General features: G+C 42.4%; 2 protein-coding genes and 1 pseudogene across 2 annotated transcripts; 1 reads left to right on the top strand and 2 right to left on the bottom strand.

Annotated features, from left to right (window-relative positions):
* Nucleotides 1-1,795: 1,795 nt before the first annotated feature.
* Nucleotides 1,796-3,068, top strand: LOC149407555 (uncharacterized; annotated as a pseudogene).
* Nucleotides 3,069-3,669: 601 nt separating this feature from the next.
* LOC149407554 (serine/threonine protein phosphatase 2A 59 kDa regulatory subunit B' gamma isoform-like) lies at nucleotides 3,670-6,299 on the bottom strand. Its single transcript, XM_089614371.1, has 2 exons — nucleotides 4,741-6,299; nucleotides 3,670-4,311 (listed from the first exon to the last, which is right to left on the bottom strand). Exons 1-2 carry the CDS (start codon nucleotides 5,872-5,874, stop codon nucleotides 3,937-3,939), a joined length of 1,509 nt encoding a protein of 502 aa, XP_089470497.1. The 5' UTR covers nucleotides 5,875-6,299; the 3' UTR covers nucleotides 3,670-3,936.
* Nucleotides 6,300-6,988: 689 nt separating this feature from the next.
* Nucleotides 6,989-10,287, bottom strand: LOC149407553 (chromatin remodeling protein EBS-like). The gene is made up of 5 exons (XM_089614376.1): nucleotides 9,994-10,287; nucleotides 9,533-9,875; nucleotides 9,381-9,449; nucleotides 8,008-8,143; nucleotides 6,989-7,566 (listed from the first exon to the last, which is right to left on the bottom strand). The coding sequence occupies exons 1-5, from the start codon at nucleotides 10,064-10,066 to the stop codon at nucleotides 7,540-7,542; spliced, it is 648 nt and encodes a 215-aa protein (XP_089470502.1). The 5' UTR covers nucleotides 10,067-10,287; the 3' UTR covers nucleotides 6,989-7,539.
* Between the last annotated feature and the right edge of the window lie 2,389 nt (nucleotides 10,288-12,676).

Below are 12,676 nucleotides of genomic sequence, written 5' to 3'. Positions count from 1 at the left end.
GAGGTGGAGAGGTGAGTCGAGGAGGCGGCAGAGAGCGGCCTCGGCGTGGCGGTCCAGCTGGTGTACGGCCGGACTCACTCCCATGCCGCGGAACGGCCTCTCCACGGCGTGGCACATGCAACACCCTCCCACTCCGAACACCGCCACCGCGCTCTCCGCCGCCAACGCCGCCACCTGTGGGAGTACCTGTGGCATGAGCATACATAAAGAATTGTCTCTAACAGTTCCAAACAGCAGAGATGAGCCTCAGCAATCAGCTGTCAATTGAGTACAGAAAAACTAATAAGTAAATTACTGGCTTAAACAGGTAGTTAGGTCTCAGACAATAGGATTCAATAATAATTTCTATGTTACTAAATCTTAAAGAACTTACTAGTCTCTTTCCAGCCAAATGTCTAAGCACCACAATATGTGAATCGACCACTTGTTCCATGAAATAAATAAAGTTCCTAGAGTCTTGATAAAAAGGAAAAAAAAACAGACAGCCCACAAATCACACGGCCACAACAATTTCCAAACCAATCTCATCAAAGTTCTAAAATTCATCATAGCCTCGATATAACAACATCAACAAAACAGAACTCAAAATTCGAATATAAGAACTTACACAATGAACCACACGGCCAAGTGACCAAAATCAACCAAATTCGTCCAAAAATTTAACCCAGCCAAGAAATCTGAAATCAAAGGACAAATTCAAGTCATAACCATCAAAATCGAGCTCAATGAACATCACAACCAAGCCAAAACCTCAGATTTCACTCCGAAATCAAAACCCCCAAATCAAACTCTCAACCCTAACGTTCGAAATTTTTGGCTGAGAATGAAATCTCCTTACCTTGCTCGCGAAATCAACTCCCGGACGTTACTTCTCTCGGTCTCCGGCGTCTCCTCGTGGGCGGCGCGCTCAGCGGCTCGCGGCGGCACTCGCTTCTTCTCAGCCCGTGCGCGCGTCCAGTGGCCCGGTCTCGGTGGCTGTCGGCCTCGCTCTTCCTCCGCGGGCTCACTCCCTCGCTCTCTTCCTCTCTCTCGGTCTCTCGGTCTCCATCGGCCGATACTCTTCTCTCGGCTCTCTCTCTCTCTCTCTCATTCTCTCGGTCTCTCTCTTTCCCTTTCTCTCTTTTCTTTTCTTCTTTCTTTTTTCCTTTCCCGATTCTTTGGTGAAAAAAAATAAGAGGGAATCCCTCAAAAAAAAAACAAATAAGAGGGAACAAAATCCCGCTAAATTTTTAGACCAAATGTTTTGGACTGTTGGGTGCGACTTTGTCGCACCCAAAGGTATGATAAACTTTTGGGTGCGACTTTTCGCACCCAAATTTAAAAAAATCAGTGAAATTTTTTGTGCGACTTTAGTGATTTTTTGGTGCAAAAAGTCGCACCCGAAAGTAGTTTTGGGTGCGACTTTTAGGTGCGAAAAGTCGCACCCAAAAGTCATCCGCACCGAAAAACTGTATTTGTTGTAGTGGTGGAGATGCCGTACTTTTTCCAGAGCTTGGCGAGGTCTTCTTGGAGGGCTGTTAGTAGAGGACGATGAGGTAGCGGTTGGCGACGTTGAGGCTGGAAAGGTGGTCGACGGTGACCTTGGCGTCCTTAGGGATGTGGTTTCAAACCTTCATGTGTTTTTGGGGGGTTTTGAGGTTTCAACCTGGTCTTTTGGGGATTTGGTTCGTTCAAAACTTCAAATGGCATTTAATAAGAACATAATTTTCAAAGGGTATTTTCGTAAATTCGAAAAAACAAATAAAATAAATAAATAAAAAATATTATGTTAACAGAAGAGGGTCATGAGTTAAAAGCTGACCTTTCCGAAGGTTATCGGCTTAAAAAATCCAAGAAAGAGAGGTGTTGAATGTAGCTTTTTGTCAAGTCTCTGTTTTTGCAGCAGAAGCGTGGCGGGAGTAATGATGGGTCCGTGGCCGAGCGTAGCGATAAGCATTCGAAGAAAGAGCAGCAGCGGGTGGGGGCCGAGAAAGGCGGTTGGGGCGATGAAGAGGCCGTTGGAGGAGCTGTACAAGATAAGGGTGGAGAGGGCGGTGGGGCCGGAGAGGGTGAAGGAGCTCGGGGTCTCGCGGTGGTCGCAGTGGAAGACGGGGAAGTGCAGGCAGACCAGCTGGTGTACATCGAGGAAGGTGAAGTGAGGGTCGTCCCCGAGGGCAGCGACCGCTTCATGACCTTCGTCGCCGGAGACCTCGTCCGATACCCCAAGTGGTTCGAGGCCGACCTCTACTTCAACGCCCCTTACACGGACCGCTACTCTTTCAGGGCCTACGGCGATGACTAGGCCCTATAGATGTAATGTTATGTCATGTTTGGTAATTTCTCTTTCCCGTGGTAGAACCAGTTTGGTCTTGTCGAGAGAGGTGTGTTTTCAGGGCTTACGCCGAGGACTAAACCGTATAATGTAATGTAATGTTACTGTCATTGATGGTATTTCTTGTTTCTGTGGATATCGCGAGTCGGAATATTCTGCCGGCAATCGGTATTTCTTCACGATGTGTTAAGGAAATGATCTGTGAATTGATGTGTGTGCTTTACAAAAACTTGTCCACAAGTAGACGTTTTATGAAATATGCATAATTTTCGGTGTGGTTCTCACATTTGCTTTATGAAATGAATAACAAATTCCATTATGAGATATATTGCCAGCCCCCGGAAGTCGGTCATTTCGATCAGCGAAGATTTCTTTTCCTGGGTGAGCTGGAAGGTGCATGACGGTTCGATCGTTCGTTTTTGGAAGGATTCGTGGCTTTTTGATCGCCCTCTCGAGGATAAGTTTCCGGGCTTGGCAAGGATCTGCCCAGCGAAGAATGAAAAGATCGGTTTCTTTGCTTCCCCGGACCCGTCTGAGATCGGCCGAGTTTTTTGGGACCTCAAACTCTCTAGGAACCTTTCATTGAGAGAAATCGATGAGGTTTCCGCTCTCTTGGCTAAGCTGGAAGATATCAAGATTTGGAGCGGCATGGTCGATCGTCGGGTTTGGCTAGACGACACGGAAGACTTCTCAGTGAAGTCCATGACGGGAGTCGGGAAGCTTGTCTCAGATCTCCCCCCTCTCGGCTTGGCCTTTCGTTGACCTGATCTGGAAAGCTAAAGTGCCTTCTAAAGTACAATTTTTTGGTTGGCTCCTCGTCTCGAACAAACTCAGCACCAACGATGTTCTTCAACGCCGTTTTCCCTCGACCTCCGGCTGCCCGTCTTGTTGCCCTTTATGTCACCGAGACGCTGACAACAGAGATCATTTGTTTCGATCTTGCTCTTTTGCTTCCAAAGTTTGGAGCTTCCTGTTCGCGCGTCTTCCCGTGGATGTTCTGCCTCCTGCTGACTGCCCCTTCTCTGACTTCAGCCTCTGGTTCGGTTCCTCTGGCACAAGTTCGAAGGTTCGCTCAGCTCTCAAGGTCGTCTTTCTCGCAGCCTGCTGGGCTATTTGGAAGCTCCGGAACAAGTGTATCTTTGACGACGCCTCTCCCTGTTTCGATACCCTTTGGGATAGCCTTTTCCGCAATATTGGTTTTTGGCTTGCTACCCTTGAGCCCGAGTTTCATTCTTTTAATCTAGCTTCCCTCTCTAGATATTGGCCTAGCGCCCTTTAGCTTGTATCTTGCTTTTTCATAGTAAAAGCTTTCTTTTTTCTCTTTTTATTTTATCGAGTTTCTTCTAAAAAAAAAAAAAAAAAAAAATTATGAGATATATTGCCTGTGGTGAAATGGTACAGAAGATAAAGAGTCTTTCCTTGTTAAAAAAAAAATAATAATACTGAGTTTTTCCCAAAAATAACATATAATACAAACTATAACCCGAGAAAAAGAAAGGCAATAAGCTACAACAATATCCACACAAAAGAACCCTATTTTTCGAGCTTTGGGACCCGGCCGCTTTTTTTTTCTATTAAATTAGCGATGGAAATTTGCAGCATGAAAAGCTCGAGGCACTCTCAATTCAATTCCCTGCAGCTGTGAATGGCGTTGAGCTCGCAGATATAGTGACGGAGGAGACAAAGCTCGAGACGAGAACGGCCTCAGAAATCGCTACCTCTTCCAATCTCTTCCAGCTCGATTCCCGTTTCTTCTGCGTTTCGCTCTCCTTGTTTTCATTTTCTTTGAATTCTTCAAAGCACTTATCGAAAAAGGCTTGATCGGCGTCCGCAAATACCTTTTTCACGTTCATTGAGAGGCTCTGAACAGCCTGATTCCAATGAACGAGCGTGTTTCGCTCCAAAGCCGGCAAAACTATCGGCAATATAACTCGACGGTTCTCAATGATTAGGTTTCTTATGTGATCGTTGTTCCACAGAAACAAAGTACGCTCCGCGACCTGCCATGAAAATCCAACATGTCCATTAGCTTAATCTTCTTTCACTAAGTGACTCTTTACAGACACAAAAACAGCCTTGGTGCTTTTAGAAACGCTGAACAAATGGCAAGCTAATCATCGCCTTAAAACTTCAAAAAACAAACTATTATTCACCCTGTCAATATATTTATATACAGAGGAATATACTCTGATACTCTTGTCAACAAATTTATAGATTGTCCAATAAATCATATAGAGAAACTGGCTATTTCGCTAAAAGCTTTAAAACCTCAGATATTTTGCTTATTAAATCGCTATGTTGAATGATTTTCCTACTTTTGTACCCCAAAAAAAAAAAAAACACCCAGATATTGCTGGATATCTATAGCATTGAAATGAGCATTATATCAAACAATGAAGTAAAAAAAAGAACATAAAAGAAACGGGCACCTGGAAATGAAAGCTGTTGATGCAGCGGCTAATCTGGCGGAACAAAGGAACCATACATCCGCGAAACTCCTCTTCCTGAGTGGCCTCCAAAACCTCCTCCAACTCGGCGAGAAACATGACCTCCTTCGAGCTATTGCTGACGGGCCAGTACTTCAACAGGCCCCGAATCACCGTCTCCGTGAGCTTCACATCCTTCTCCACGAACTGGGCGATGCAATACGAGAGCTGTTGGTGGTACGCCGAGACGCACCTGGGCTTGTGTAGAGGCACCAAGGCCCGGCCCAGAAACATCTTGTGCTCCTCCTTCAGCGGCAGAGCGAAGCCGTTTATGACGCTCCCGAGGATCTCGAGCAGCTCCGCGATCCCGTTGTGCTTCTCGGTCTCGAAGATGAACCGGTAAAAGATGTTGTTGATCGCCTTCCTGATGAAGGGTCGGTGGACCATGAACTTCCCGTAGATCCGGTGGAGGATCGTCTTCAGGTAGTCCCTCTCTCGCTGGTCCTCCGAGTCGAACAAGTCGAGCAATTTGAGGACGAATGCGTGGTCCACGTAGCGCTTCGCCAGCTTGGCGTCCGTCTCCGAGGAGGCCACGAATCGGAGCAAGAGCTCGTAGACGATCTGGACGTGGGGCCAGGCGAGCTCGAGCGAAGGCTCTTCCTCTTCCAAGTCGTGGGCCTCGAGGACTCGGCTCTCGCGGCTCGGGGACGAGAACGTCCGGAAAAGATTCGCCGAGGCCATCCTCACGATCTCCTGCATCGCGGCCTCGGTGAGCTTGGAATTCCCGGCGGACGAGATGTAGTCCACGAGCTCCAGGAGGGTTTGCCTCTTCACGTCTTTCTCCCGGAGATTCGCCGACGGGTCGGCGAAATCGAACACCACGGAGCACAGGCTCAGCTTCTTGATGAAAAGGCTCTGCCTCTCCGAGACCGGAACGTCTCGGAAGCTAGGCAAGGCCTCGAATGGTTGGTTCGAAAGAGTCCCATTGTTTTTATTAGCCAACGAGGGTTTCACGCCATTGTTGCTAATGGAACTCGGAGGATGTGGACTGTTTACCCCTCCATCGCCGCCGGAGGAATCGCTGCTCGGCGATTTCGAGGGCTTCCGGGGAATCTTACCGAGAATTTGCTTTATCATATCCACACATTAAAATAAAATAAAAAAATGAAATAAATATAGAAACACTTCAAACTCCTTTAGAATCTCATCGCCGAAGAGTCGAACATCAATCAAGCTTCTAAAAGCTTAATCCTGGGTTTCTGTGGGACCAATCAACGTTCTCTCAAAAGCACAGACACAGAGACGCCAAATTATATCGCGCGGATTGATATTTCCGATTGATTCTTAGAGCGAGCAGAGGCAGAGAAAAAATGCCGAGAGAGTGACTTACACTGAGCAGAAATGGCGCGAGGATATGAGGGATTAGCGAGAGAAAACCCTAGAAAATCTGAAGAGCTAAGTAAGCGAAGCGAAACCGAACCTTTTTCTCTTTGAGTGAGACACCAGAGAATAGTGATCTCAATAAAAGAGACTCCTTTTATTATTTCGTCTTTATTTAGTGTGATTTCCCTTAATATTATTATATTAGCCCATTTAAGATAAGTTTCCACAAAAATGGTAGTACTAGTAAGTAGTAACTAAAAGATTTGAGTTGCAATTAAAGGCAACTTCGAATATTTTTATTATATATATGGTAATAAATTATCAGTAGAACTAAAACACCTGAAAATTCAGACCAACTTTAGACGGGTCCACCGGGATCTGTTAAATTTGATAAAAATATATACAAAAACAAAAGATTTGGATAAACATTAAACTTTTAGTGTGGGGAAATTAATCGAGATGACAAGTACGGGTTTACTGTTTTGATTGTAAGGATATCATTCAACACGTTACTTTATGGAAGATATATGGCCCTTTAACAAAACCTTGTTTTTTTTTTCCTATAGTTCTTCAAGATTTAAATTTAAAGCTTCTGATTAATTTACTTGCAGTGCCTCACCTTGGGCTTGAAGTTAGAATTCCTTGCGTGAAGTAAATGTGTCACAATTCACAACCCACAAGAAAAGCTGTTAGAAATCATTATGATGATTGGACGAGCTAAAGCAGGGCTTGTAAAAAAATCTAACGTTTTTCACTTTTTTTAGTATGCTAAATCCACTAGTAATTAATAAACCAGGACATTCTTTCTATAGCTTTATCGTCTGCTTGTTAACCCTGAGACATTATCAATATAATGGACAAGAAAACAAACGCAATGCAATATTTCCAATATATAAATGTAAAAAAAAAGCTCTCTAGTCTATTCTAGCCACTCACACTAAATCCCTCTTGTTATCTCAGACACCAAAACTGGGAAAATAGTCGAGTGACAAATGACATTAGAATTCAATACTAAATCTCAGCAACCACAACACATAATCATCATCGAATTTGGATCCAAGTATCTTCCTAAATCTGTTTTTTTCCCTTCCTTTTTTTTCGGGGGGGTTCTTTTTTTCGACATCCGGTTTTGTTTCTCACGGTGTTCTCTGCGCTTTATGAAACGAGGCAATCGTGCTCTCTTTGCACGGCGCTCGCAACGCAAACACAGATCACGCAAGAGTCATTATCTCTCCTACTAAGCCTATCACCACACATACAAAGAGACCGACGAGCCAATCATCATAAATTAGAAGGAAGACGGCGAAAAAAAGCTTTTCTGGTTTGTGCAAGCACAGTATCTTCTCTGCACTGTACATTACAAACACCACAACCGTCTGAGCTAAATGCAAAACATCTAGTTGATACTCTCTGAATTGGTCATCTCTTCCTTCGCTTCGGCTCCACCTGGAACACGTCAAAAAATTTCGGAAACAAAACCGACCCATAATTCATTCATCCAAGTCAACATGATACCAATGAATAAAACCGGAAACTCAAACTCAACCAAAACTAAGAGCCACCCTAATTTATTCGGTTCACTAACATAATAAAATCAAATAAAATATTTTGACCCACATTAATATGTTTGGGAATTATCAATTTTATGACTAGCTCCTAGTCTAAGATTCAGAAATGAGTGTCAACTGGCTTTAACCTATTTAGTGACATAACTAACAGAACAAAGTGAAACTAATACCTAGTTAAAAGAAAAATGAAACAGGTAGCCATTTGCAGGGGATAAAAAATAAATAAATAAAAAGCAGCTACGGATTATTCAAATGTTTCTATATAATGGCACGCAACGTAAGCAAACATAAAGTAGAGATCAAAGCCAAGATTATTTACCTTCTCAACAGATGGCGATAACGGAAATGAGTTCGAGGGTCTTTTGGTCTCTTCGTCTGACGAACAATCTGAGCACAAAAAGTGGTCCAATTTCTTGGCATCTTCAATGGACATACCCATACAAGAAGGATGGAACCTGCAAAAAGAAGTTCAAGAGGGAAATCTCCAGCCATCACTAAAAGCATCACAATTAAGATCATTTGGGGATACATATAAAGGGAAAACTCCAGTAGTATCCTTATCAGAATTGAGATAGTCCTATTCTACAGAGCAATTAAGACAGTTTCAGAATTTTCATTGTAAAGTTTATATGTGGGAGATGTAACAGGATAAGAAGACTTCCTGAAAAATATTTGCAATTTTTACAGAAGGCAACGTTTTGAGTTTACAAAATAGAACTTTCAAAAATTAATAGAGAAAAATGATCCTGAAACACTGTTCAAGTGACTATGAGAAGCGGGTGTCTAATGTCAAGCTAAGCAGAGAGACTCCAATGTTGCTCTTTATCCACACCTAAGTTCGAATAAATCACAGTTCCTCACAAAAGGATTTACATGTCTATTTTATGGAAAAAGTAAAAATTCTCAATAAAAACATTACAAAAGAAACGAACTTGAATGAATATTTCATGGGTGTTCTAACTTTAATATGTACATTACCAAAGTTTCAAGCTTTTCATTTTCTATACTAGCATCCTCCATATATACAACACAAGCGTTGACCTTACTTAGGTGAATAAAAAGTTGGCATCATTATGCAATTCTCGTTAACTCGCCTATAGACTTAGAGCTGTTAGTATGGAGTTCTGTGGAATTGTTTTGTACATTTTTGTCCATATATCTATATCTTCTCATCAGATAAAAGACTGGTGACAAGCCCTTCCTAACAAATAACAAAGACATTTTTGAAGAAGAAAATACAACCAAGACATTTGAATGCAAAGCGGATTGTTCAACAAGTGTATTCTCCTCGTATAAAAACTTCAAAACTATAGGAACAAACAAAGTCATTTATATTTTAAGGGTACAGTACAGATAAAAACGGACCTCTATATCACGAGAGAGACGATTTCAGATATCAACACAAAGACCAAATACAATGAGGAAAAACAAGGAGAGAGAGTTAAACAAACCGAGAAATTCATTTAGTAGCACAAACACAACCATGTGACTGATCAAATAAAGAACAGTGGATGTAAAACCTATCTAGCAGCTCATGACAAACGATCTACTATTCAAATTGACAAAAGCAAACACTACACACACAAAAAAAAAGTGCATAGACTACTATATAAACAAATAAAAAAAAAAAGTCCGAACTGTGGTCCTCCATGAAACGAAACATAGTAAAGAGAATGACACAAGAGAAATTACCAGTCTTTGCATCCCTCGCACTGAACCATTAGGTCGTCCGGGTTATACGGCATCTCACATTTGCAATACCTTCAATCAAATAAAAATAAATAAAAAATTAATAAACCACCAATCAGGAATCCAAAAACCAAAAAGAAAAATTAAAACCATACACAGCAACACGGTCAGGCGTGAATCCACCGGTGGCGGCCTTGTATTCGAATCGGCAAAAGTAGTCCTCGGCGCCGACATTCTCGAGCTTGGTGTAGTTCTTGAAGGAGTGAACAGTGCATTTTCCCTCAATGGTGTGAGCGCTCTGAGTGTCGTAGTGGTCGGAGAGGAAGAGCTCCTTCGCGCCGTGGAACTGTCTCCGGCCACCAATGGACTCTTCCGGCCGGTAGTACCACCGGACTCTGACCTTAACGTTGTTCCGATGGTCGGCCTCGATCTTCTCTACTCGCGCCACGTACGGAGGCTTGTCGGAGTCCGAAGGTCGCATCAAAACACAGTCACCAGCTGAATCGGAGTCAGAGACAGTGTCGCAAAAGTCAAAATCCCTAGAGTAACAACATACGAAATAGAGCAGATAAAAAGGGAAAAACAAATTGGGTTCAAGCTAAAAATGAGAGCTTACGTCGAACGATTTTGTTGGTGCCTTTGATGGAGTAAGAATCGAGGTCCTTTTTGCCAGGTTTGGTCTTGGCCATGAAAATGGGCTGAACGAGAGAATGAAGGTGACAGATTAGGGCGAAATGTGAAGGTGAGAAGAGAAGGAAGAAAAGATTCGGGTTTTTGAGGAGGGAGAGAGAGAGAGAGAGTGAGTGTGAATGTAATTTGGGGTTTTGGGGAGGGAAAGTGAAAACCCTAGAAATCCTGAAGAAGAAGAATGTGAGAGAGAGAGAGAGAGAGAGAGAGAGAGAGAGAGAGAGAGAAACTTTCGAAAGACGAAATTAAGAAAAGAGTGGATGACACATCATCATTATAATTTATTAAGTAATCACATAAGATATATGTCTAGGCATGCATGCATGCATAATGCATTTTTTTTTAATTTCCAACTTTTTCCCATTCTTTCGTATTTCTTCTTTTGGGCTTTTCACCTACTTTCTTCGTAAGATTATTTACAGCAATGTCATTTGAACTCCTGCGCGTGTAATATTATGCCCCTTCAATTTAAAAATCGTACACAGCCAACCTTAAAATCTTGCATCGTAGTAAATTTAGGCCTTCTGTCAAAATTTATCTAATGGTGTTAAACAAACAAAGGTAAAAACATATTTTTTTTTCCTTTTCTTTATTTTATATCGTTTTTTTATTATTGTTTATATCGAACACCTCTCAAATGTTCTGCTGGACCCCGTACCGAAGCCTTCGACGATCTCCTCGTCCCTCAGGAGTTCAAAGTCACTGTGTACTCCGCCATCGCTGCCGGGAAGTCCCACTTGTGCGCGATCAAAGGGCCGTACTAGTCCGAGAACAATTACGGCACCATTGACTGTTGAAAAATAGTCAAAACCCTGAACCAAATCACCGCCGAAACCTACACTGAACCAAACCACGACCTTCAAGCACAGAAAAAGAATGAGTAGACGGGGAAGGAACATACTTTATCGAGCTTCTCGAAGGAGTCAGCGCGGCGAGGCACCCATCCAGTGACGGCATCGCCGGTGACGAAGGCCAGCCAGGAGGGCCAGCCGGCGGCCACCTGCTCCCCCTCGGAGGCCCTGGGAACGCTCCCAGCCGCCGAATGGGAGACCATCTTCTTCTCGATCAGCATTGCTCTCCCCTTGCCGTTGCTACTTCCGCACCGGTCTCTGCCCCAATACGAGCCTTCCTCTCTCCTCGAGACCGAGGTCGAGGCCGTCTTGCTGGACACCCGCTCCCGAGGGCTCTCCTTGTTATCCTCGATGGCAGACGGCTTTCCACAGATGCAACCCATACCTCACCCAAAACCAAAGCCCTCTCTTCCTAGCCACTATTCTCTAAAAATCTCACTCATTGCTGCAAATTCAACACATTTCCAGTCTAAACCCTATAACCTCGAATATCTTCCAAAATTAGAGCTCTAGCACCGTCGCATAACTGGCTCTCGTCCACTAAAACCTCGAGCAGACAAAGATTGGCGACTCTCTGGAGCCAGTGAAAACCCTAAAATCTGAGAAATGCGAAAAAAAAAAAAAATATTGAGGGAGAAACATTAGAATCTTTCAATTCAAAGCAGTACCTTCCAAAACGGCTCTTCTTGTGCTAATAAATGCGCTGGTCGGTCCAAGCAACCGAGAGAAAGAGAAATGCAGAGAGAGACAGAGATAAGTTCATGGAAACAAGAACGAGATAGTTGAAACCCTAAGTAAGTGATCTGAAGGTTGAAGAAGATGATGAACTAAGGTTTTTTTTAACTTCTCTTTAACAATAAGGGTATTTCGATATTTTCCTTTGTCACGTGCTAAAAACGTGACCACACACCCAACGTCCGTCAAGAATATGTGACAGAAGGCCTAAGTTTGCTACGATGCAAGATTTTAAGGTTGACTGTGTACGATTTTCAAATTGAGGGGGCATAGTGTTACACGTGCAGGAGTTCAAGGGGCATTTCTGTAAATAATCATTTTTCTTATTTTTTAAGCACGTTATTTTATATATATATATATATATATATATATATATATATATATATATATATATATAAAGGAAAGCGCACATCTACAGTGTACTCTAACTGAATACATAAAAATTTACAAAAATGCCACTGTAATTTAGTAAAGACAAATATTTATGAAACTTCAAAAATTTACAACTTTGCCATTGCTTAAGATTACGAAAGAAAATTCTATATAAGATTACAAAATACCAAAATTATCCAGACATTTCTGGATTACTAGACTCTTTTTCAATCCTCACTCTACGATTACAAAATACCAAAATTATCCAGACATTTCTGGATTACCAGACTCTTTTTCAATCCTCACTCTATAAATAATCTGCAAAGAGAACAAAGCAAACATCAGCCCTATATCTTTCGTGCTCATCTCTCTCTCAACCTGAAAAAAAAAAAAAAAAAACACTCAACACACATATAAACACTCAACAAAAGAACAACACATACACACAACACACGTACTTGATCAATTTCAACTAATTAACTAAGCTCTCCAAAATAATCATATCAACATTAGAGTCCGCCTTGTGTCATTCCTTTTTTTGTGTCAAATTTTGGTATCTCTCAGCAATGGCACGGTACAAACATGAATATTCACTTTCATACCTCGAATAAAGCTGATGGACACGTGATGAGTCCAACAGGTCAAACTGCACCA

The sequence above is a fragment of the Urtica dioica genome, chromosome 1, assembly GCF_054948205.1.
Source record: "Urtica dioica subsp. dioica isolate 48M chromosome 1, U.dioica_male_clone48M_v1_H2, whole genome shotgun sequence".
NCBI classification, from domain to species: Eukaryota; Viridiplantae; Streptophyta; class Magnoliopsida; order Rosales; family Urticaceae; genus Urtica; species Urtica dioica.
Note: the sequence above shows the minus strand (reverse complement) of the source record. Positions and strands in the feature narration are given on the sequence as shown.